The sequence below is a fragment of the Myxocyprinus asiaticus genome, chromosome 44 (genome assembly GCF_019703515.2).
Source record: "Myxocyprinus asiaticus isolate MX2 ecotype Aquarium Trade chromosome 44, UBuf_Myxa_2, whole genome shotgun sequence".
Classification (NCBI taxonomy): Eukaryota; Metazoa; Chordata; class Actinopteri; order Cypriniformes; family Catostomidae; genus Myxocyprinus; species Myxocyprinus asiaticus.
The window spans coordinates 31,973,643-31,999,263 of NC_059387.1; the positions used below are offsets into that span (position 1 = coordinate 31,973,643).

Genomic DNA, 25,621 nt, shown 5'->3' on the forward strand with positions numbered 1-25,621 from the left:
GTTCTCTAAAAATGAACAGAAAAGGTCAGTAGCAGTAAATCTAAGCCTACAAATGTCAATCAGCAATAATCAGGAATATGTAGGAATTCAATAACATTTTCATAAAAATAAAACAAATATACATGAAATTAAAAGCGAAAATGACAATCAACTTCAGCTTGTTAATATAAAATCAATAAGTTCATACAGATTTAATAAAAACAACAAAACTATTCACTTTCGCACTGTTTGAATTTGTACTATATTGACATTCTATTTACAAACAGATACATTAAAACTCATTCACTAAGCAAAAAGAATATCAATAAAAGTTTAGTGATTATTTGTCCTGAGTTACACTCAGCCTACTGACAAAAGTGCAATGCATCATTTTCACGTGAAAATCAACATTCTGTGTCCTGTGGATTAGTCAGGGTCTCCTGGATTAGTCAATATCTAAATTAAATCCTACATGTGAACTCAATATAACCATCACAATCCTTTAATTTATTTAACGTAAAAAGCTTCTGATGCAAGACATTTACTTGATGTTGTATAGAGGCATGCTAGCACAAAAATGCATGGCATTAACTGAATCATATCATAGCAAACAGACTAACCTTGACACAATATGCACCATACCAGACAGAAATACAATGTTTTGACTAATTAGGCCAAAAAATGTGTGTAATTGAAGTAGGGATGCACCAATATGAAATTACTGTATTTGGCCGATACTGATTTTAACAAAAAACTATATGCCGATACAGATACCAATATTTTACCACTTACCTAATTTTGTCATCAGATCACTGTTTTGCTCAGGAATTATGCTTTAAAAATTTACAAAGTATGAAAGCTTTTTTATTGTTCTAACAATAATTAATTCCCAACAAACATGGATTGGATCAGTTGAAAAAATGACAGGCCAAAAGAGAAAAAAGAGAGCCAGCCACAATGAAAAATAAATAGAAAATAAAAAGATTAAAAATACAAAATAAATAAATAAATATCATAGCATGATGATTGATGTGAAAAATTGTTATTTTGAACTTCTAAAACATTTTTGCACTTTTGTTTCTATGGTTCAAAACAACAGAACTCACATTTTACATATATGTACTGTATATGACAGAACATTACACATTCATATTATTTATATGTTGGGCAATTCTACGGAAATGTCAACCACATAATGAAAAAAATTAAGAAGTTATATCCAAAAGGAACAAAATGCCTTTTTAAATTCTATTGTGGTGTAATCATTAATGGATACTGCCATCCATACCGGTAGAGGGCGCCGCTTGCTCACATAGTGCTGGCTGAAGCACTGAGTTTATATTGCAAGACCATATTGCAAATTTAATCTTAACTCAATCAATGTTGCAGGCTTAATGGAGATCATACCAATGTCTCAGAATTATAATTGAGTCAAAGCGTTTTGAATGGTTTCCCTCATCATGCATAGGTAAGTGACACTTTTGCAACTGTCACGTTGTCTGTAACGCTGGTTTGTCCTCATTAATGTGGGAATGAGAACGAATAAAAATTAAATATTACATGTTGTTAGGAGTGCCAGCCCTTCTACATTTTTTGGCTATAATTATTTCTGGATGGTGCATTTGAATTCACTGAGTTTATAAATTGTGTTGATAATGAATTATAAATAAACCATCGTTTTTTTCATATCCCCATATTCATGCATATAAGTGATATGCTGATGTTTTAATTTGGTCAATAACTGGTCAATACATATCGGCGGCTGATACATCAGTGCATCGCTAAATTAAAGGGCTATTCCACTTTCATTACTTTTATCAAGTACAACATCACAAAATCCTGAACAACACAACTATAGACTGATATCTGTCACTCATCTGAAGAAAAAAAATAGTTCTGTATTATTTTAGAACTTTTCTAATGATGTTATCTGTTAATTCATTTTAAAGGGACAGCCACATCTTTTAAAACATTAATTAGCTTTAAAAGTTTTGCCAGATATTCTTTTTTTCCACACTTCTGAAAAATTTATGGAGCCATTTTTATTCCTTGGTGTCCCAATTCTTCAACCAAAACACAACAGCAGTTTTTGCATGTTGGAATCGCAATGTAAAAATAAAATTACCGTTAAGTTAAAAGTTACTACCCCTTTAAATAACACACATAAACAACAATATGGCAGTCAGCATCTGTATTCTCCCAAAATAAGTTTCCTCTTTGATACAGGCTGATTTGCTACTCAATCATTTAGACCAATTTGTTAAACATTTTAACTAATTTGCTGAAAAGAACTGATTCAAAACAATGATTCACTGACCAATCGCACATCACTTTGGCTTGCAAGCAAGTTGCACTCTACACAAGAGCAATATTTAGCTCATGGAATGTTTTGAACAGTGAAAATCTTTTCAAATACAAAGGTTTCTTTTGAATATATTCAAAAGAAATGTCCACACGTTTTGAGATTTGATTAATTTCAATGACCTTTCCAGGCCTGGAAAACACGATTTAAAAACTCTGATATTTCAGGTTTTCCATGACTCTGGGAACCCTGAAAATGGTAATATTTTTATGAATCATTCAAACCAATCTGCGAACAGTTCGACTAATTGATCAACAAGAACCGACTCGAAAGAAAAATTCATTCACTAACGTCATTATGTGGGCCTGAACAAATTGTACTCTACATATGAGGAATAACTAGCTAGCTGATAAAATAAAGATAATGTATATTCACTATAGAAACCAAATTTCCATATTTCCATCAGGTTGTCTATGACCACGGGAACCATGAAACAAAATACCTCAGCGAACGGTTTAAAAACCACATAACAATCAAAGTAGTCTTTGTGTTCAGTAACCTGAACACATTTTTAAATATTCAAATTCCATTCAAAGCATCTTGGGTAAATTACACAAATGAGGTTCCTTACCTGTGTGTAATCAAAGTCAGAGAGTGGAGCTATGCTTTTGATGTAGTCGATCCTAAACTGGTCTTTTGGATTAGCGAGTGGGACAGGTGGTATTAAAGTGCTCATGGCCGACACTATGGTCTGGAAAAGAAAATAAAGTATTATGAGCGTTGAGACAGAGTATCTAACCAAAACTAATTCTAGAAACAAAATCAGGACTGAATACAAGTTCACTTACCACAATGGCGTCTTTCACATTTTTACGAATGTCTTGAATTTTCTGTTTTTTCTCTCTGCGTGAGAAAGCATGAAACATTTCAATTTGGTAAAAAATAAATACATTTTAAAAAATGCACAAAAATAAAGCCTTCAGTAGTATGACTGAATTGCACATCTCCACCTACTGGTTCTACTCTTTGGGAAACAGATTTCTTAAAGGAATAGTTCACCCAAAAATGAAAAAACAAGTGCAGTCAGTCGATTAAAATATTTAAATCGCATTTTTTTTTTTTTTTTTTTTTTTTTACAGTTGATCATGATTAATCAAAGGTTTTGAAAGTGCTGAAATTTGACTCTATGTCTCTCTTTTCCTGTCAAAATGCATTTAGTTCCTACTTAGAAAACAATATGTAATAATAAATGTATTATTAACATTTTCCAAACAAATCATTCCACAGAATAAAGAGAGAAATGCACAAAACTTGCTCCAATTCAAGTGCGATTAAACATTCACCAAAGTGTAAGTGGGAGGTTGACTATTTGAAAGAACTAGTCCTCCCATAGGTTGAGCTTTCTTTGCAATGGGCATTAAAAGTTTTAAACCCTCATCCTTCACAATATTAATTGTGGCTATCCATTTTGCTTCAACAATCGTGAAGCCGCAGTTATATGATTCACATGCTTTTGTTTTTCTTTTTTTTTCCAAAGCGATTCACGCTTTGAACTCCACATGAAAAGCGCTTGCAGAGAACATCTTGTTTTCCAATTAGCGCTGGCACTGTCCACATAATGACACTTCATCCAATTGTCTGGAACGCGATGCTGGGAAAATGCTGAGGCTTCACTTAAGCGAGTCGTGAATGCGACTTATCACAAGTCCCATCTGGGTTTGTTTTGTACCAACAAAAAAAAAAAATACAATTAAGAGGTCCTTTCTCCATCACTTGTTATGTGCCCGGACACAATGCAAAGGTTCTGCCCTATTCCAACCAGTCTTCAGAACTCGCACAAAGCTGAATGTCATATTGATAAATCTGTTAACCGCTTTAAAGAAAAATCAAAGTGTTAAACATAATTAAATTAATGCTTTAATTTTGATAGCTCTAGAAAAACAAAAATCAAATTTTTTACTCGCCTTCATGCCGTTCCAAACCTATTTGCGGTCTTTTTTCATGGAACACAAAAAAAGACAAGTTGAAGAATCTTTGGTATTCAACGACGACCAGTTGAATACTACTTGCTTAATCTCTATAACCGCCCTGTTATTGGACACTTACACTGATTAAATCAGTCATGGCTGACTGTGAATAGTGAATTTCCACAATGGCATATGTTATCAGTGCATAACAACTTAAATTTCAGTTCCTCACACAAAGCTATCGTAAGACTTCAGAAGACTTAGAATATGGCATATGAGTCATGTGGACTCATTTATTGGGGGGGCTGTACTTTTTGGAGCTTGAAAGATATGGTTGCGTAATATAAACCGTTGTAGTTTAGAAAAGAGCTGAAGATTTCTCCTTTAGTGTCCCACAACACAAGGGTGAATAAATCATGACCAAATTTTCATTTTTGGTGCACTATTCCTTTAAATTGACAACTGCAGTATTATTTTCAACATAAAGCACATATTCATAAAAACAGGAAGACTTTTTACATTGCCAGATTTGTTTTTAAAGAAGCAGGCATGAAACTTTAACACACAGAGGCCTATTTACAATCCTATAGCATCATGGGCACTAGCCTATAGTATGCTATTGATTATGAGCAGATCATTACCATTTAGTTTAAGATCCTTTAATTTAGATAAGGTCTAATGACTTTCATACATGCATTTCCATAAATCCTTCCATTTATACGTACATCGTTATAACAGGGATGATATTGCTTTAATACAGTAGCTCATAGCATGTTGTGCTACATCAGTCACAAGTTAAGCATGTATAAGGATTTCATTCGCCATGCTGTGGCTTACAAGGCCCAACACTCACTGCCTATAGAGAATGTATACAAAAGAAGACTTTGCCTTCATGTAACGCCATATACACATGTGCATTTGGTGCGTATGTCATTAGTAAATGTCTACTCACTCTGCATTAAACCCGTTGACATGAAGTATTCTCATCTGCTTAACGATAGTGCTCTTTCCCGACTCACCAGCCCCTATGAAAACAAATACAGCCTTTTAAATACATGCAAAGATGCATATGCACAAGGGCCAGGCAGATACTTTCGATATAGCGGGTTGATCTTGATACGTAGCCGTGTAGAGCTGTCAAACAAGGTGCATTTGAAAACACTCGTATGGTTCTTACATGTCAAATAAAACGCCTCATGTCTCGTCTTACCCAATAACAACAGTCGGTGCGTGGCTTTATAAGCCTGTCTCTCCTTTTGTATCTGTGTCTCTATTTTCTTGTTGGCCTCGCGCTGTGCTTTCTCGTCGATGCGCTGGTCTTCGGTTTTACCGCTGCCCAAACACCCCATCTTACTCCCTCGAACCCGATCTGTGTGCTGTCCTCACGAATGATATATCCAATTCCAATTCCAAAGGTTGAAGTAAATCCAGAATGGTGCGTTAAAAAAAAAATTAAAAAGGGAGAAAGGTCCACGGGAAGGTTTTTTTTTTTATTCTTCTCTCTGTTACAATGTATCAACCAGAACCGGGTAGCCTGACAGGTATCATCCGGGCGACGAATTGATCACATATCGATCTGTAGGGTGAGATACGAACTTGACATCTGGATTTGGGGGTCTCTTTTGAGCCCCTTGCCAGGCGCTCTTCCCTTCACTCGCCCTCTCTCTGTATTTTTGCTGTGTGATATTCTCTGCCTGTGCATCTGCTGTAGTCTGTGGCTCAGCACTGCCTCTATCGGTGACCGCTGGTAATGACCGCTGAGAACCCAGGAAACCCGTTACAAAGTAGCGCTCGAACATTGAAACATTGTAACAAGAAACGGATGTTACAGTGCGAGTAAAAGAATGTGCCAGTGTAGAGGAAAATAGGGGAAGATATTCTAAGAACAATGTGCATTTACTTAAATTGTAACATATTTAGATTTAAGTACAACATGTTTAAAATGATGATGTGTCATCCAATATATTATTAGAGGACACAAATGCAAGGTTACTGCTTCAAAACTCAATTTGAAAGTTATTTTATGACTATGTTACACATCAAACAAGAAAGCAAGCAATCAAAATATCTTTTATTTGAAAATAATTATAACTTCATTGGAAAGAAAATGTTTAAGTGTATTATTTGGAGGCATTTGTATTTATTTATTATATTGTTTGTAATTTATTTTTTTATTAATTTATTTTTATGTTAGTAACTTTATTTATGGTTATGTGCTTTATTTTTATTCATTTTATGTTGTTTGCTGTACTGTATATTCCCTGTACAGTTTCTAAATTCAAAATAAAAGCTTAAAAAATATTATTAGGGGAAATATATGGAAACATTTGGTAATAAATTAAAATAATAATAACATCATGATTTTTTTACAGAATGGATAAAATACATGTGCTATCATTTTTAATAATTTATTTTCAAAATATGCCTTTCATGTAAAATTCTAAATCATATTATATTATTTAGTTTGTTAGTTAGACAAATCAAATGACAGAATCCCATTCAAAGAGTTACATCAGAAAGGTAAACTTATGAATTCTATATAGGCCCATGAATACATATCAAGGGTGTAGCCCGGAAATTACTTTTGGGTGGGCCTCAAAAATGGATGGGGCAAACTTTTCCAGATACGTTGAAAGGCGGTGCATTCAAACAGTTCTTTCACACTTTTAGAAAGCAGAAATTATGCATTTGTTAACTATTTTATAAATATATATTTGAAGTCAAAAAATAATCTCTAATATTCTGGGTGGGCCTGGGTCTAATTTGGGTGGGCCCATGCCCACCCCGGCCCACCCTTGGCTACGCCACTGCCACATTTATACTGTATGTCTATATTTTTAATTGAAATGTCATAGCAACAGAGTATGAATTCAGATTTAATGATTCTACTCAGTCTGATTAATAGTGAATAAACCTGGTGAATAAAGCTGGTTAGCTGGTCTTAACTGATTTAACTAGGGTTAACTGGTTTAAACATACCTCCCAGCGTAGTCAAGCTGGACTTCAGCAAGCTGGTCTCCCAGCCTGAGCAGCTCATAAGTGACCAAAACCCCTCTAAAACCAGCCAACAGACCAGTCTGATCAGACTGAAAGACCAGCTAAGACCAGCAAACCAATGGAAGCAAGAAAATCTGCCCTTTTGAGTTAGTCTAAATTTTCTTACATTTAATAGTAAACAGTGCAGAATATAAAATATTTAATCTTCATTTTACGCTATAACTTTCCTTTGTTTTCAAATAATACAAATCTTACAACTTACTGTTTATTTCTGGGTTTAAACGAAAGCAATGCCAGATTTTCAATTTGTTCTCAGACTTTTGTATTCCACTTTATATATATATTTAATGAACATAGACTGTGTCCTGAAGTAGGAATGTCCTTATTACTTTAAATGTGGTTATTGCTACAGTTTCCAGGTCATGTTATGATCATTAAACTATTAACAATGCCAAAGAAATAACAGTGCATATGACTATGTGCACGTAAGAGGCTACATGCTGTATGCCAACTGTCTAGAAGTTTAACTTCTGTTGTGATGCAAATTCTGTGAAAATGTGCACCTCATGTGTAATTTCCATTTTTGAGCATTCATAAAAATGTGTACATTTGTAAAACTTTTGAAAATCTTTTTAAATACTCATACAAAACGGAAAAGAGATACATAGTATCATGCAACTTCTGTGACAAAGAATAATTTGTACGTAAAATGTTTATGCATATTTCCACATTTCGCTTTTTATTTTATTTGTATTTATTTTTATGTATTTAATTTAATGTCAAAATTGTTACATAATTTTATAAGGCATAATATTACAAAATGAGTTTGTGACTCATTGAATAGCATTTAAATTGTAGTTCTATTTTCTACTTAAGGACTGATATAAATTTCACTTCTCATAAAATCACTATAAAAAGCTTTTAAGATTCCTGTGAACTGATAGAGTATGTTCAGTTAAATAATAATAAACTCCACAATTCTGTGTCTCTTTAACATTAAGCAATTGTGGAAAAATGATCACAAGCATTATCCTTAAATACAATGGGCTATGTTTGAAACAAAAGGAAGAACCAATTAAATGTGACTCTAGCTCGTCATCTTTTAGGCACTGTGATTTACAAGGTCAAAATATATAAGCAAATGACCAAGTAGTGGCTCAAATGGGTATAACAGTACAGAAAACTTTTACATTGTACAAATGATGGTTCTGGAATGACTTTTGAATGACTTTCAGATTATAAAAATAGAATTAACATTTTTCTGGAAGAGCTATTTGTATCTTAATTTCTATATATTTTTATCCAACTAAGTCAACGATATTTTCATGCTGTCAGATACAATTACTGAGCATTTACAGCATAACCAGACATAATAGAAGTAAACTATTAGGCCTAATTTCCGCTTAGTAAACATTAGCATCACATTTGATCATAATAAAATATAGGATCCAACTACTTTAAGCTAGCAGAAAAGAAAAGGTCATTTGGGAGAGAAAACAGAGGAAGAAAACAACAACTTTCCAACACTGCAGCAAAGCAAAGTATTGGTCATCCATAAATACAGCTTTTAGAATAAACACGCCATATTGGTTTCAATATTGGTTTACTGCTCAACTTTAAAGAAACTTTATGATCCCCTTTATCATATTTGGACTTTAAGTGTAAAAATTACTGTCATAAAACAAAACTATAAACATCAAATTACATTATTAGTTTATGTAACCCTACCTTTACTTACAACTAAGAAAGGGCTGAAATTGAACGCAATTCAAATAAATGAATTCAATTCACATTTTTCAACAAATCTTAAACGCTTACTGAAATTCATTTTTTTAACTAGTGGAAGGGCACTATGGCCAGGGTCAGAAATTAAGGGAGGCCCAGGGCAAAAATGCCACAGATATTGACAAAAATGCAGCTGTACTGAATTCTTCTGCTTTTCTGTATTTCTTAATATACTATAATAGTCTAGTTATGCATATTGCATAAATATATTGATTTAATTTTAAGCGTAAGACATAATTAATTCAGTCTTGAAATAATTTTTATTAATACATTTAAATTGGTAAATTGGTAAAGTTTTATTTACTATATTTTACATACAGTAATTAGGAAAAATTGCCCTCATAAAAAGGTCAAATAAATCCCCTGAAAATCAAATCCATGGGGCAAAATTTGCTTAATTTCTAACACTGCCTATGGCGACTCAAAACCTTGGTAAATTAGTGCAATTACTGCAATTAATCAATGTTTATAGACCTAACTTACATGGAAGACCATTTTGGCTGAATGGTTGATGCTTTGTGATCTCACCATGTTTACAGGACAAAAGCTGCATGTTTCTGACTTACAGCTCAAATCTTTCAACGGCAGAGAATATTGCATAATACTTTCATTACAATTAGCTATCCATATGCTGCAAGGGCCAAACTAGAGCCAAAGTACACCTTCAGTAAATGATAAAACCTTTTTACAGGGTGACAAAGTTCAGTTTACAGACCACATACACTTAACATTGCAACGCATACATTAAGGAACAATAAAAGCTTATGTAGAAGCATGATGGGTTTTTTTGCCTAAAGGATTCCCTGCATGGTTTGTTACCGCCATAATCAAACTATTCAAAAGAACACCCCCCACCCCCACACCTTCTGGCTATTTATGGACAAGGCATTCATTATAAAAGATATAAATGTGCTATTTGTCTATGAGACACTTGAATTACTGTATGCTGTTTTTGTGTTTTAAGCAACTGGTCATGTTATATTAATAAATGCCCAAAATAGCTTAGGCCAAAAATACCTGTTCCCGGCCGCTGTTAAAAGGTGATGATGTTAGCTTTATGGCGGTGTTATCTACTACTTGATATACTAGATACTGAAATAGTTACAGAGAAACTTGTACAAAGATATTTCCAAGGATGTGTCATTCATAGGAACTAAAAAACAACTGCACCATAAAGCTTAAAGATAACTCACCCAGATCCTCCGTTAAAGTTAATTTCTAATCCACGTCTTGGATGACTTCTTTATCTTTTTTCTATTTTTAAATTTTATGATCAATTTCTGAAAACTGACAGCACCTGTATCTCTCCAGTCACAGTTGTTTAATGGTCTAAAATCAGACTTTCATATGCAATAGTGCTAAATTGTGAAACTTGACTTCTTTCTAGAAAGACATTTTTTTTGAGTGTTTGAGGTGCCACTTCGATCTCCATATCTGGTCCACTAAATCAGAGATCAAATGAACCATGTGTCAGTAAAACATGCAGATTTCTCTACATATAAATAGCTACCAAATGTCTACTCGACTTTGAGTTTGGTGGACCAGATTACCTCTGTCCATCTTTATGTTAGGTGCCACCTGACATAACATCTCAAAACTGCTAGCAAATATTGGTAATGTGTAATAATTCAGTCTCCCAGTGTGGGCTACCAAGTTATCCAGTGGATTTAACAAGTCTTCCATGTTACCAGCAGGAAAGGACAATGAATAAATGAATGAATCAATTTGAAATTGCCGCAAAGTCTAATCTTTAATCTTAACGACTAATGCCAATGGAAACAGGTAACCACACAAACTGATTCAGTGCACAGCCACCACAGACATAACTTAGCAACATACTACACTCCATGTGCCAGCACTTAAGAACTATCTGGAATTAGAAGCTGTTTCCACTGTTCTTCAAACTAAGTCAAAATTAGATATCTTTTAGACATCTTCAGTTTTGCAGGTTGTTTAGGGTTTCTAGAATTAAACTGAAAATCAGGATACGTGTGATCATGTTGGAATTGCCAGTGTCCCAAAGGTCTAAGATTACATACTTTTTACTATGACTAATACTGGTATCTTATCAAAGCATTATCATATCCGTGCTGACAAACTACATGAGGTCAGTTTTAATATCTGATATCATCCTTAATTGCATATTATTAAAAAAAAACCTTTTCCTGCCTCTATTAAATATGCACCATTGAATGGGGGGATAGTAGTTTCCTCTTTAATGGCAAAAATCATTAAATAGACTTCCTGGTGAGAAAACTTTATAAATAAAAAAATATCAAAATTTACAGTTAACAATTAAAATCACCTAAATAGGTAGATCAAATTGATAAAAAAATAACATTTAAAAAAATCACTTAACTTAAAGCCAGTTTAGACTGTGTATAATGCATTAGAGACATTGAAATGCATATCAAAAGGTATTCATAATCCCTTTATAATAAACATTACATTATATTTTTTTACTGATATTCACACTTTTTTACTTAATTGGTTATCAGTTGCTTCCGATTTACCAATAAATGACAAATCCAAATGTTTAAAATCTAACTCCAAATTAACTTCCACTTTGTCAGAATTGACTTCATTTGTCAACAATAGTATTGTTATTCTTTTAATTGTTATTTTATAATTGTTATTTTTTATATTTTGAACTTTATTGTTGTGATCTAATGATTATTTAATTAGTAGAAAAAACAATTCTCCATATCTGTTATCAGACATTTAAACATTAAAATAATCTGTGTCGGTCATTAAAAAAAAAAAGACACCTACAAATTAAAACAATCAGTGTCTGTCATTTAAAACTACAAAATATTGGTTAATTATTTTATACATTAAAATAATCTGTATTGGTCATTAATATATTAATATAATACAATATAATAATATTATTAAATAATCCAAATATTTATTATGTTTTTTGTTGTTTTGTTGTAATCTAATGATTCGTTAGTAAAAATCGGTTCAGTATATCGGTTATCAGACACTTACAAATTAAAATAATCGTAATTTTAAAAAAGTATTAAAAAAAATACTGGTTGATCTCTAATCAATATTTAAAAGCATTAGAATTTATTATATTATAAATGTATTATTATTATTATTAAGACGTTATAAGATTAAAATTCTAAAGCATTACAAAGCATTATAATGCATTGAGAATATATTTATAATGTGCTAACACGGATTTTAGCAAGGCATTATGACGTCAATGTCACCCATGCTTACACATGTCAATACCACAATAATATTAACGGGGACCGTTATAAAGCAACCCAACATGCAGATGTACTTCAGCATCACCCACCTAAGAGCAGCAGACGATGAGTCTGTTTATATTCCCGCTTGAGTTCCTTCAAGGCCCTGTCAATGTTCTTACTGACTTTCTTGGCCTCCTTCTCGGCCTCCTTCTCCTCCACCACCAGTTTATCCCAGTTCTTCTGCTTTTGGGCGCTGCTGGGCGTCTGGAGCACCTGTAGCCTCCTCTTTCCGCCTCCACCTCCACCTCCACCTCCGTTCTGGACAAGCGCTCTGTCCGCGTCTCCACGGCGGAGCTCCCCGGCCGGGATTTTACCGGCGTCTCCGGTTCGTAAAGGCGAGGTGGATGATGTCTTGCCGTTGTTCCCCCCGGATTCCTCCTCGTGCTGCCTCGATCCCCGGACGCAAGACGGCATCATCATCATCCCTGCATCCGGAGGCTGGTGGTCCGACTCCGAGTTGGCGTTGGAAATAGATCCACTGAGGTCCCCAAACAAACGGGGACGCAGACTGTAGCACAGCCCCATGATGTGGCCAAGCGCGCTCACTGTTGATATTTGATCATAAATATACAATAAACCCTCTATTCCCCCAGAGATTCAGCGCGTCACCACGCGAGTTGATAGTACACGATGCATTTTCCATCCATGCGTAATTCAAGAACGATGCTCCTGTATTTACAAAATGTCATTTTGCATTCTTCTTACAGTCCAACCTACGCGCAGTAGTCGGTGGATCACCTGACATCTGCCTGTGCTGACACTGCATGTCCACCTTACCGTAAAGAAACCAAAAGCCCAACCACTGAAAATCCAGGTTGGACCAGGGATGGACACATCAAGGTGCATTTTGCATGCACATTCATATGCATATAGTAATCTGTAATTGAAAAACCTGTTGAGGGCTCTGGGTGGATAATAGTCTATTTGAGTCCCGAGGTTGCCTTATACCCATGAGACCATGTAGACTCACTAATGAGACTTAATGAGGACACCTGAAGCTCTGTCTGTAGTATTCTGAGAATAGAATATTAAAGCAACAATACTGAGTAACTGATAATGTGATTGTACTATGTTTGATTGAGGCAAGTCATTTAGTTGTCCCAGAAAAGATTATGCACACAAATGCATCAGAAATCTTCATATAAATTAATGGCAGCAGTAGATATGTTGGAGATAAAAACAGAATTTATTTATTTATTTTTGGTCAGTTTTTTAAAATAAAGATGAAAGAGTCTTTGCATAATGAATAGTGTATTTATTCTATTATGGCTTTTTTTTTTCTCTTTTTTTTTTTTACATGAAGATTTACTCATATTGATTAATAATAAAAATTAACTAAGCCCATTTTTCCCCCCACAAACTTGTTACTTGTGAAGAACAGGATTTTAAAGTGGCAAAGTGTGATTAATATTTATATGCCCTTTTTGTGGTCTAAAAAAATCCAGCCTAAATTCTAGTTTTATTGGGAATAAAATGTTTTAGCGTCCTCTATAGGTCAAAGTAAATACATGAATCTGTGACTAACTATTTGAATAATGTGCTTCTGGTTGGAATATTTACAACTTTTAGATGACATAACAGACTTAGAAGACATAAGAAGAAGAAGATTATCAAGTAGTTTGAAAATATTTTTTGCTGGCTGTCCCAGACATCTTGAACAGAAGAATGTTAAAGTCATCTGTGATGAGTAAATGCACAGAAATTACAGGAATAGTTGTATCAAATACACAATGCAACAATCTACACAGTCTGTAGAGAAGTTTATTAAAAAAAAATGCAAATGGAAATTTAATTTTCAAGACATTTAATATGAACAAAATGTATTATTTTATTTCAAAATATACTTGTATTTTCTTTTTTGGTCTCATATCTTGAAAATGTCTGATTAAACTATTTCAGCATAACTGTGCCCACAGGTTGTGTGTTCAGTTTTGGTTCATCTTTTCTTCTTTTGTGAAGTCTGTAACACTTTCATACCTATCCTGAGGAACATTAACAAACTGCAAAGAAAAAAAAGAGGAAAAGAATAAAACAATTTGACAACCAAGATAAACATAGATGATAAAATGTTTTATTTTATTTTTTTCTCTATGAAAATATCATAGATATCGGAGTCTTTTAGAATAAAAAGCTTGGATTCAATAAAATAAATATTCCTGCCTTGCTCCTGCCATGAGTCCAGCTGGCATTATCTTCCATGAACTCAGAAATCTCACTCCCATTACAGATGTCAGAGATCCAGAGGTGCCTTCAAATTAATAAAACTTATATATATACATAAAACTGTTCATATGGTCCTTATCTCCCATAAATTATCTAGAATTTTTATTTATTTATTTAAGATAAAAGCAAGAGATATACAGAGACTTACCCAGTGAAACCCAGATATTTCTGTCATTCTTTGACATCTGAGAAGCTCCAACAAATGCTGCAATGCCGAACAGCAGCCCAGCGACCAAAGACATTAAACTACCTGCAGCAGGAAGACGAGCATGTCTGACCATATTAGGAAGTTCCGTTCAAAGACACTTCAGGTAAGGCGCTCTAGTCGCAATGTCATAAGAATACCACGCATACATATGCTATCTGTTTGATTTACAGACATGTACAATACATTATTGTATAACAATCCTAAATAATTTTTCTTTCTCACATATAAGAGTAAGATTTACCATTTAAATACATTAAGATTTCAAGGTGAGTTTTCCATGTCGTTGGAAAAAACATTTAGTAGTAAATTCGGGTACATCTACACCGCTAAACATTAATTCGTTTGAATCCACATAAAAATAGTTTTTTATACATATAAAACTTAATAAAAAAATCATGACTTTTTTCTGTACAAAACTTTGAAGTCGTTAGGCACATCCGTGAGATCTTTACCTGCTTTAGCATAACCAATAATCCCTCCTATTGTTATAAGAGCTGCATAACCATAACCTAACCAATCCACAGACATGTTTGGATGTTTAACTCTCAAATAAAACAGAAAGATGTCTTGAGTGCTGCAAAAAGCTAAGCCTAAGCTAAATCATCCTAATAACTTCCTGAAATATTGTTTGCTATTTTCAAAATAAAAGTCTTGTCAGTGCAGGTGAGAATTTTTTGCCCCCAAATTTTTTTTCACAATCTCATCTGTGAACAACCCAATCAAATATAAATACAAAATCAATGTGGAAAATATATATGATCTTTAATACTAGGTTTATAGTGTTTTCACAGCATTAGGCCATGCGTTTGGAGTCTGCTCTGATTGAAAATGTTTGTTCCGTTCTTATTTGGCAAGATGCTCATTTTAAACAAAAATTAAGGTTTTAGTGGAGTGTCTCTGTTGTGTTTCTTTGCTGTAATAAGTGTACTTAAGTGTACTAACATGCAAGGGCATAGCCAAGAAATTACTTTTGGGTGGGCCTCAATAAAAATGGTTGAATCTAGACCCACTTTATAAGAGTTTGGTGAAAAGGCAAGTAGGCATCTCGCCCACCAGTTTAGGCAATCTGCTGCGTCTCATATTATTCCGGAAATTCGGACAGTCTTCGGTCTCACCCGTGACCACAGTGAGATTGATTCTGCATTAGGGATTTTTACCAAAGACTCCTACTCTTCTGAACAAAGATCCGATTGTATGGCCTTCGATCGTTTCTTTTTGAGTTTTAGCACACCTCAAGTTAGTCCAGATCTAGTGTGACACCTAGACAGTCCGATATCACCTCTACTCTTCTGAACAAAGATCCGATTGTATGGCCTTCGATCGTTTCTTTTTGAGTTTTAGCACACCTCAAGTTAGCCGAGATCTAGTGCGACACCTAGAAAGTCCGAAATCACCTGAAGAGGTGGCTCAGGCTATTTCTACCATGCAAAAATAGGAAGATCCCTGGCCCTGATGGCTTTGTGGCCAAATTTTATAAGAAATGTTCAGGAAAACTAATACCTATCTTGCTGAACATGTATAACGAGTCCTTCGATACTGGCCTTCTTCCTCAGACACTCAGAGAGCTTCTATGTCTTTAATTTTTAATAAGGATAAGGACCCCCATTGCTGTAGCTCATATCGTCCAATTTCACTTTTAAACTTGGATGTTAAGATTCCAGCGAAAGTACTGGCCATGCATTTGGAAACTGTACTATTATTATATTATGTATTATTTTATTTGGTCAGACAGGGTTTGTTAAAAACAGGTTCTCTTTTTGCAATGTCCGGCATCTCTTTAACATACTCTATCACCTTCGCAATCAACATCGCTTGAAATTGTTGTTTCTTTAGATGCGGAAAAAGCTTTTGACAGGGTAGAGTGGGATTATCTGTTCTATGCCCTTAAATGTTTTGGTTTTGGCGAAGTTTTCATCTCTTGGATTAAATTATTATACAGTGCCCCAGCTGTATCGGTTCGTACAAACAACATATCTTCTAATTATTCCCCAATATGTAGTGGAACCAGACAGAGTTGCCCCCTTTCACCTCACTGTTCGCTGTCGCAATTGAACCCTTGGCACTCGCACTGCGCCAATGCATTCAACTAAGTGGCATTCTTAGGGGAGAACAAGAACACAGAGTTTCCTTATATGTAGACGATCTTCTCTTATATCTGTCTAGTCCTTCTACTTCTCTACCCAACGCCCTTCGAAGTGAACTATTTCCTATCAACGCCGCATCACATAAGTAGTCTTTTAGTTCATTTCCTTTTAAGGTGATCCTTAAAATTATATATACTTCAAATTAAATAAATTTAAATATCTCTGTGTTTGCATTACAGACACATTTCCAAAGATGTTTACAGAAAACTTCCTTCCACTATTAATGAGACTTCAGCTAATTTTAAAGCGCTGGTTCTTGCTTCTTTTATCTCATACCTGTTCCAATGCATTCCATCATTTATCCCCAAGTCTTATTTCCATAGGCTGGATGGTATCCTTAATTCTTTCATATGGGGTGATAAGCCTGCCCGGCTTCAAAGGAGTGGTATGGCCCTGCCAACTTCTAGTGTTACTACTGGGCCTCAAATATATGTCCGATATTACACTGGCTATTTGAAGACCCGGGGGCAGACGCTCCCTCATTGCTTTTTATTGAGTCTGCCTCTTGTAAACCATCTTCATTGGCTGCCCTTGTGTTTGCCCCTCTTCCCTCCTCATATGTTGTAAATACTACTAATTTTGATGTAAGGTCCACTTTAAAGATTTGCACTCAAATGAGGAAACATTTTGGGTGGCAATCTTTTTTATTCCTGTCCCCTATCTACCCTACTCATTTGTTTAAACCATCCACAACAGACAAAGCCTTTCTGGTTTGGCAAAACTTTGGTGTCAAAGATTTTAATGATCTATATGATGAGGGACTTTTTTCCTCTTTTCAGTGACTCTGCGAGAAGTTTAATTTGCCGAAAAATCATTAATTTTGTTATTTACAAGTTTGTGACTTTATCCGTAAAAACTCTCCTCATTTCCCATCTCAACCCCCACAGACTCCTTACGATCACATTTTTGATTGCTCCCAAACCATAAAAGGAGCAATATCTGGTATTTATAGTAAACTCATTTCTCTCCAATGCCTTTTGCGTCACACCACTAGGGTGGAGGAGGACCTGGGGTATGACATTAATGAAGAGCGCTGGGAAGATATATTATATAGGGTGCATGGATCATCTCTATGTGCAAGGCATGGTTGGTTACAATGTAAAGTAGTGCACCATGTACATTGGACTAAACAAAAACTGTCTAAATATTTCTCCAACATAGATAATGCCTGTGACCAATGTAAATGTACCCCAGCAACCCATGCACATATGTTTTGGTCCTGTAGTAAGCTAAGCCGATATTGGTCTTCCATATTTTACACAATTTCTGGTTTTCTCAGCCAATCAATCACCCCGAGTCCTGTAGTGGCCATTTAGGGAGTTACTCTGACTCCTACTCTTTAATTCACGTTCAAGCTGATTGTGTCACCTTTTTTACTTTTATAGCAAGACGTTTAATTCTGCTTAATTGGAAGGACCCCAGACCACCTACATTCAGACATTGGGTTCAGGATATGCTTTATTTTCTTAAATTAGAAAAAATCAGATAGTCTTCAAGAGGCTCCTCTAAGAAATACATTACTGCATGGGGTCCTTTTTGGACTACGTGAGGGATCACATGCAGTTACCCAGCCCTTGACTATAGGTTCAAGTTGACTTTCAAACTCATGTTAGCTCTTTCTGGCCATATGGATGGTGCATAACACTGTATAATTTTTTAGCAGGACAACCACTCAAAATTGGTATTTTGTATTTCCGTTACCATATGTATAAAACAATATGTACAAGTGTATAAATTTTTTATGTGTGTGTGTGTATAATATATATATATACACACACAAACACACACACACACACACACACACATACACACTGGTGGCAAAAAGTTTGGAGTAATGTACAGATTTTGCTCTTATGGAAAGAAATTGGTACTTTTATTCACCAAAGTGGCATTCAACAGATCAAAATGTATAGTCAGGACATTAATGTGAAAAATTACAATTACAATTTGAAAAAACTACTTCAAAGAGTTCTCATCAAAAAATCCTCCACGTGCAGCAATGACAGCTTTGCAGATCCTTGGCATTCTAGCTGTCAGGTGACATTTCACCCACACTTCCTGTAGCACTTGTCATAGATGTTGTCGGTCTTGTCAGGCACTTCTCACGCACCTTACAGTCTAGCTGATCCCACAAAAGCTCAATGGGGTTAAGATCCATAACACTCTTTTCCAATTATCTGTTGTCCAATGTCTGTGTTTCTTTGTCCACTCTAACCTTTTCTTTTTGATTTTCTGTTTCAAAAGTGGCTTTTTCTTTGCGATTCTTCCCATAAGGTCTGCACCCGTCTTCTCTTTACTGTTGTACATGAAACTGGTGTTGAGCGGGTAGAATTCAATGAAGCTGTCAGCTGAGGACATATGAGGCGTCTATTTCTCAAACTAGAGACTCTGATGTACTTATCCTCTTGTTTAGTTGTACATCTGGCCTTCCACATCTCTTTCTGTCCTTGTTAGAGCCAGTTGTCCTTTGTCTTTGAAGACTGTAGTGCACACCTTTGTATGAAATCTTTTTTTTGTCAATTTCAAGCATTGTATAGCCTTCATTCCTCAAAACAATGATTGACTGACGAGTTTCTAGAGAAAACTGTTTTTTTTTGTTGTTGTTGTTTTTGCCATTTTTGACCTAATGCCAGTCTATTGCATACTGTGGCAAATCAAAAACAAACAAAGACAATGTTAAGCTTCATTTAATGAACCAAATAGCTTTCAGCTGTGTTTGATATAATGGCAAGTGATTTTCTAGTACCAAATTAGCAATTTAGCATGATTTCTCACGGATAAGGTGTTGGAGTGATGACTGCTGTCTAGATTTGATCAAAAATTACTTTTTTCAAATAGTGATGGTGTTTTTTACATCAGTAATGTCCTGACTATACTTTATGATCAGCTGAATGCCACTTTGGTGAATTAAAGTACCAATTTCCTTCCGAAACAGCAAAATCTGTACATTATTCCAAACTTTTGGCTGCCAGTGTGTGTGGAGATATATATATATATATGTATTTTTTATTGTAATATGGTATGACAGACATTTGGCATTTTTTCTCTGTATTTTTGTATTACCTTTACAAAAATCAATAAACATTTAAAAAAAAAAAAAATTCATACAAATTTTCTTTAATAACAGAAAAGCTCAGCATCCAAACAGTTCTTTCACACTTTCAGAAATCAGAATTTATGCATTTTTAAACTATTTCAACAATATGTATTTTAAGTCAAAGAATAATCTTTAATGTTCTGTGTGGGTCTTGGTCTTCTTTGGGTGGCCCAGGCCCACCCTTGACTATGCCACTTCTAACATGCCGCTTTACTATACAGCAAGTAACTACAGACATGAAAGGCAGAGTAAATGACGAGATAACACCAAAAAAAAGTTTATTGCACTTTTTGTCTTTTTGTCTTTTTTCCTTTTTTCATGGTGTTGCTTTCCTCCACTACAATCACCTCCTCACCTGTGATCCTCACCCTTTTACCTTTGGCTGGCATAGGGGACTCCGCAACAGCTGTTTTGTGAAAGGAGACATCCGTATTAATACATTTTCAATATGAGGTTCTTTATTAAGCGTTACAGGATTTGTAAGACGTACTCTTAGAGGTTGCAGGCTGGGCAGATAGTTTGGCGGGGGTCTCTTTCTCTTCTCCAGGTATCCAGACAGATAGACAGGAGAGTCTGGCAGTGGTGTTCACCTGTCCAAGCATGGAAGGGGTGGCCAGATTCTATGGGGAGATATGGGAATCTTTGTGTCCAATTTGTTTTCATTCATTTTTGAAAAAACTTTATAGCATTTTCTACAAAATTCAAACTTTATAATTGTCCTGTGGTGTAAACATCAAATAAAAAAATCTTATAATACTTTCTTTGCACCTTGAATTCATGAGATTATAAACAACTTAATCATTAATTTCCAAAAAGTTTTTAAACACATTTTTCAAGAATTTTTTTTTTTTTTTTATAAGAGTCAAAAATATCAAGAAGTTTTCTCAGGGTTACACCACATGACTTGAACAAAATGTGCCTTTTCATAAAAATGTCAAAATAATTATTAGAAGATTTTAAAAATTTCACGCTCAGTCTTGAGAGTCTAAAGGTGTCCGCTCTGTTTTATGGTCAATATAAACAACAAAATGGATTAAATTCATTATTTTCCTAAAAATTCTACAAACAATACCCCATAATGACAACGTGAAAGAAGTTTGTTTGAAATCTTTGCAAATTTATTAAAAATAAACAATGGAAAAAAAAAAAATCACATGTACATAAGTATTCACAGCCTTTGCCATGACACTCAAAATTGAGCTCAGGTGCATCCTGTTTCCACTGATCATCCTTGAGATGTTTCTACAACTTGATTGGTGTCCACCTGTGGTAAATTCAGTTAATTGGACATGATTTGGAAAGGCACACACCTGTCTATATAAGGTCCCACAGTTAACAGTGCATGTCAGAGCACAAACCAAGCCATGAAGTCCAAGGAATTGTCTGTAGACCTCCGAGACAGGATTGTATCGAGGCACAGATCTGGAGAAGGGTACAGAAAAATTTCTGCAGCATCGAAGGTCCCAATGAGCACAGTGGCCTCCAACATCCATAAATGGAAGAAGTTTGGAACCACCAGGACTCTTCCTAGAGCTGGCCGCCCGGCCAAACTGAGCGATTGGGGGAGAAGGGCCTTAGTCAGGGAGGTGACCAAGAACCCGATGGTCACTCTGACAGAGCTCCAGCATTTCTCTGTGGAGAGAGGAGAACCTTCCAGAAGAACAACCATCTATGCAGCACTCCACCAGTCAGGCCTGTATGGTAGAGTGGCCAGACGGAAGCCACTCCTCAGTAAAAGGCACATGACAGCCCGCCTGGAGTTTGCCAAAAGGCACCTGAAGGACTCTCAGACCATGAGAAACAAAGATTGAACTCGTTGGCCTGAATGGCAAGTGTCATGTCTGGAGGAAACCAGGCACCGCTCATCACCAATACCATCCCTACATTGAAGCATGGTGGTGGCAGCATCATGCTGTGGGGATGTTTTTCAGCGGCAGGAACTGGGAGACTAGTCAGGATCGAGGGAAAGATGAATGCAGCAATGTACAGAGACATCCTTGATGAAAACCTGCTCCAGAGCGCTCTGGACGTCAGACTGGGCGAAGGTTCATCTTCCAGCAGGACAACGACCCTAAGCACACAGCCAAGATTACAAAAGAGTGGCTCCGGGACAACTCTGTGAATGTCCTTGAGTGGCCCAGCCAGAGCCCAGACTTGAACCCGATTGAACATCTCTGGAGAGATCTGAAAATGGCTGTGCACCGACACTCCCCATCCAACCTGATGGAGCTTGAGAGGTCCTGCAAAGAAGAATGGGAGAAACTGCCCCAAAATAGGTGTGCCAAGCTTGTAGCATCATACTCAAAAAGACTTGAGGCTGTAATTGGTGCCAAAGGTGCTTCAACAAAGTATTGAGCAAAGGCTGTGAATACTTATGTACATGTGATTTTTATTTTTTTTTTCCGTTTTTTTTTTAATACATTTGCAAAGATTTCAAACACTTCTTTCATGTTGTCATTATGGGGTATTGTTTGTAGAATTTTGAGGAAAATAATGAATTTGATCCATTTTGGAATAAGGCTGTAACACAACAAAATGAGGAAAAAGTGAAGCACTGTGAATAATTTCCGGATGCACTGTATGTCTAGAGAGGATAACACAATACCTCAAGATTAAGCTTCCACATCTTAATGAATCCATCATTTGAAGCTGTAACAAGGACACAGAAATCATCCTTCATGAAGCTCTGAATGGCTTTTACTCTGGAATGAAAAACATTAACATTAGAAAACAAATACAATTGTACACTAATGAAGCTGTAACATCTAATGCGTTATGAAGAAAAGCATCACTTGATGAAGGTCCCACTGCTTTAAGGTGGTACGTTGACATTTAAATCACCTGTTCTCGTGTGCTTTGAATGCACAAACACACTTCTGTGAGGTAACGTCATATACACGCACACTTTCGTCATCCCCCGCCACAGCCAAGAGTGTATTCTTAAGAGAAATATACAACAGAAACTTCTATAAATGTTGTTAGAACTTATTTACACTTTAACAATTTGATCAGGCTACATCTGACAAACAAGGGCGGCAAAATTGTAGAAAAATCGAAGTTAGCAATTAACATATTATTTGAACCCGTGCAGCACGAGTAAGTGGTTTTACCTTGAGAAACTTGAGACATGAAATCCTTTTTTGGAATGCTATGGTTCCCATGACTGTGGCAGACTCCAGGTTGTATATGTCCACTCTGTCTTTCAGAACTACTGCGTATTTCTCTCCATCGGGTGACCACAACACTATTTCTGCATCTAAGAAACATTATTACACACCAGTTATCTTACATCCAGAAAAGGTGCGGAAAATAAAGAATGGAAAACATGCACTCTCACTTACTTTGTTTTATATTTTTGATGAAGGCTGACCGCCCTTCAATTAGATTCCACGTTCTGTAATATGATCAAATAATTCAAATAAATCACTGTTTTTCACTGACCCACATAAACAAAGCCAAGCCCAATGGCGTCCGTTATGAATGAAAAAATAATACAGATTTACAGTCTAACAATCTGACCAATGCATATGCATTTTTTTACTTCTATATACTTAGATATATACTGTATATATTTACATACACATATATACAGTATATACACACACACACACACATATATATATATATATGCTTATAACATAAAATCCAACCCAAATTCTAAATTCAACTTGGTTACATGCCGTAGAGTCTTGTCTGTTCCGACAGAGAGTGCCAGTTTCCCAGACGGGTGTATGGACAGTGATGTAACATGACCCCTAAGAAAAGATACCCAGAATACAATCATTTCAGTCGTTGAATGTTTTCACTACACAATAAATTTATATACTTTATATGTGTTGAGCATACTGCAGAGCCCTTACTTATGAGCTTTGATGGATTTTAGACATTCCCATTTTTTGGTGTTCCACACACAGATAAGACCATCTTCTCCTCCGCTGAGTAAATGTGACGAGCTATAGAACTCCAGACACGAGATGGTACCTGCCCAGAATGTGGTGTTTTAATAAGTGCAACTCCAAGGCTGGTGCTTTATTTAAATATAACATGCAGAATTATCATAATATGTAGGATTATAATTAACCTCACCATTATGGTGCAACAAGGCTCCATGCTCAGTTTTCTTGCTCATGTCATATAACTGAATGGTTTCATCTTTGCTTCCAGTGGCGATGAATTGATTATTGGATGCAACCGCAGTCAGTGATGCTGTGTGTGCATGGTGTGTAAATTTGGGCTCAAGTGTCCACTCCTAAAATAGAGGATAAATTAGATCATATCTGAAATACAGCCTGAATTATAGGGATAGTTAACTCAAAAAAAGTAAATTCAGTCAACCTTATACTGTTCAAAACCCCAATTACTTTATTTACTCGCTCTGTTGTTGTTTTGGAACAATATGAGGCTGAGCAAATAATGACAGAATTTTTATTTTTAGGTGATCTATCCCCCACTGTAATGAGTATTTATAACTGTAATGGAACTGTTACATATTAACATATGGGTAAAAAAAAATACCTTACATCAGTAAATCTATTTTGACAGTTTAAAACGAGACCAAAACCAAAATATAATTTAATCTTGACCTCAAGATAATGCAAATTAACTGAAACAAATAGATTTATCTGCCTTTACTACTCACTGTCATTGTCCATCAGGACTATATGAAATAACAAAAATAAGTCATTTCAAAAATAATTACCTCTTCACCTTCGCATACATGATAACCAAAAACTATCTGCTCATAACAGCCAGCGACCAACTCAACATGATCCCCCATGATGACTAAAAACACGAGTTCACACGGTTACAAACATAGCGAGAGACTCTGATTAATTTATAACAGGATAATTAAACACGTTATACGCAGATGTTATAATCAGATAAAAGTTTAAAGTATCTCAATGCTGTTTCTCATGCCAACAGCAACGTGTGGGCACACGTGTGATTTTTAATAAGATGCCCACCGGAAAGATACATTTCATAATAAAAGTTCCTGTCATAATAAAAGTCCTTTCGTACGTCGTCCATTGCTGGTTAAGATTTTTATTACAAAAAAATAGTGAAACAGATAAGACAATTATCAGAAATAAGAGCTTGGCCTCGCCAAGTCATTGAATAAAACACAAATCCTGTTTGTCATTTGATTTTCCATGCATTTTTTGGAATAATATGTTTAATGCAAATTTATACAACTTTGTTATTTACCGATAATATTTAAAATGGTTTTTTTTAACAGCCCTGGCGTTGCCATGAGATTCAGTATCATGACTATTTACCATGTATAATATACTCTGGAGTTTATTATTTGACTTGTTCTTTTGTTTCTTACCAAATTTCAGTAATTTCAGTTCAGTTGTCATATGTGCCTAAAGGACATTTAGTTATTTTAGAATAAAACAGAGGGCTGACAATAGATTTGCCTAAACACTGAAGGTGGCTGCTGAATGCTGGGTAATTCTCTCCAATTTACTATATGCTTAAAGGGATAGTTCACACCAAAATGAAAATTTTCTCATCATTTACTCACCCTCATGCCATCCCAGATGTGTATGACTTTCTTTCTTCTTCAGAACACATATGAAGATTTTTAGAAGAATATCTGAGCTCCGTAGGTCCACACAAAACAAGTCAACATGGTCCACAACTTTGAAGCTTCAAA

The 25,621-nt window shown here is 35.4% G+C and overlaps 3 protein-coding genes across 4 annotated transcripts in view; all 3 read right to left on the reverse strand.

The window, feature by feature from the left end:
- LOC127434434 (guanine nucleotide-binding protein G(olf) subunit alpha-like) overlaps positions 1-13,024 on the reverse strand; it is a 37,273-nt gene extending 24,249 nt beyond the window's left edge. Inside the window, exons 1-4 of one of the 2 annotated variants that reach the window (XM_051687190.1) lie at positions 12,338-13,024; positions 5,201-5,273; positions 3,130-3,184; positions 2,913-3,032 (exon numbers count right to left, since the gene is read on the reverse strand). In XM_051687190.1, the coding sequence (XP_051543150.1) occupies positions 2,913-3,032; positions 3,130-3,184; positions 5,201-5,273; positions 12,338-12,815 (726 nt within the window). In that variant the 5' untranslated portion in view covers positions 12,816-13,024. Of the gene's footprint in view, positions 1-2,912; positions 3,033-3,129; positions 3,185-5,200; positions 5,274-5,458; positions 5,942-12,337 lie in introns of those variants that run through there. The other variant, XM_051687191.1, reaches the window with a different exon arrangement.
- Positions 13,025-14,033: 1,009 nt separating this feature from the next.
- On the reverse strand, positions 14,034-15,342 carry tmem14cb (transmembrane protein 14Cb). Its single transcript, XM_051687220.1, has 4 exons — positions 15,174-15,342; positions 14,662-14,763; positions 14,451-14,538; positions 14,034-14,290 (listed from the first exon to the last, which is right to left on the reverse strand). Exons 1-4 carry the CDS (start codon positions 15,247-15,249, stop codon positions 14,227-14,229), a joined length of 330 nt encoding a protein of 109 aa, XP_051543180.1. The 5' UTR covers positions 15,250-15,342; the 3' UTR covers positions 14,034-14,226.
- A 4,511-nt stretch (positions 15,343-19,853) lies between these two features.
- Positions 19,854-24,930, reverse strand: LOC127434442 (p21-activated protein kinase-interacting protein 1-like). Its single transcript, XM_051687210.1, has 10 exons — positions 24,662-24,930; positions 24,049-24,211; positions 23,823-23,943; positions 23,643-23,717; positions 23,304-23,356; positions 23,073-23,218; positions 22,804-22,901; positions 22,568-22,664; positions 20,453-20,582; positions 19,854-20,368 (listed from the first exon to the last, which is right to left on the reverse strand). The coding sequence occupies exons 1-10, from the start codon at positions 24,737-24,739 to the stop codon at positions 20,241-20,243; spliced, it is 1,089 nt and encodes a 362-aa protein (XP_051543170.1). The 5' UTR covers positions 24,740-24,930; the 3' UTR covers positions 19,854-20,240.
- Between the last annotated feature and the right edge of the window lie 691 nt (positions 24,931-25,621).

Bases quoted from the DNA above. Each gene is read 5' to 3' on its own strand.
- tmem14cb (XM_051687220.1), bottom strand. From the start codon at position 15,249: ATGTCTGTGGATTGGTTAGGTTATGGTTATGCAGCTCTTATAACAATA. The intron at 14,764-15,173 runs GTAAAGATCTCA...TTCCTGCTGCAG, and splicing joins TATTGGTTATGCTAAAGCAG to GTAGTTTAATGTCTTTGGTC. The intron at 14,539-14,661 runs GTAAGTCTCTGT...ATTAATTTGAAG, and splicing joins AAATATCTGGGTTTCACTGG to GCACCTCTGGATCTCTGACA.
- LOC127434442 (XM_051687210.1), bottom strand. From the start codon at position 24,739: ATGGGGGATCATGTTGAGTTGGTCGCTGGCTGTTATGAGCAGATAGTT. The intron at 23,219-23,303 runs GTAAGTGAGAGT...AATGTTTCTTAG, and splicing joins CATCAAAAATATAAAACAAA to ATGCAGAAATAGTGTTGTGG. The intron at 20,369-20,452 runs GTACGTCTTACA...TTCACAAAACAG, and splicing joins CCAGCCTGCAACCTCTAAGA to CTGTTGCGGAGTCCCCTATG.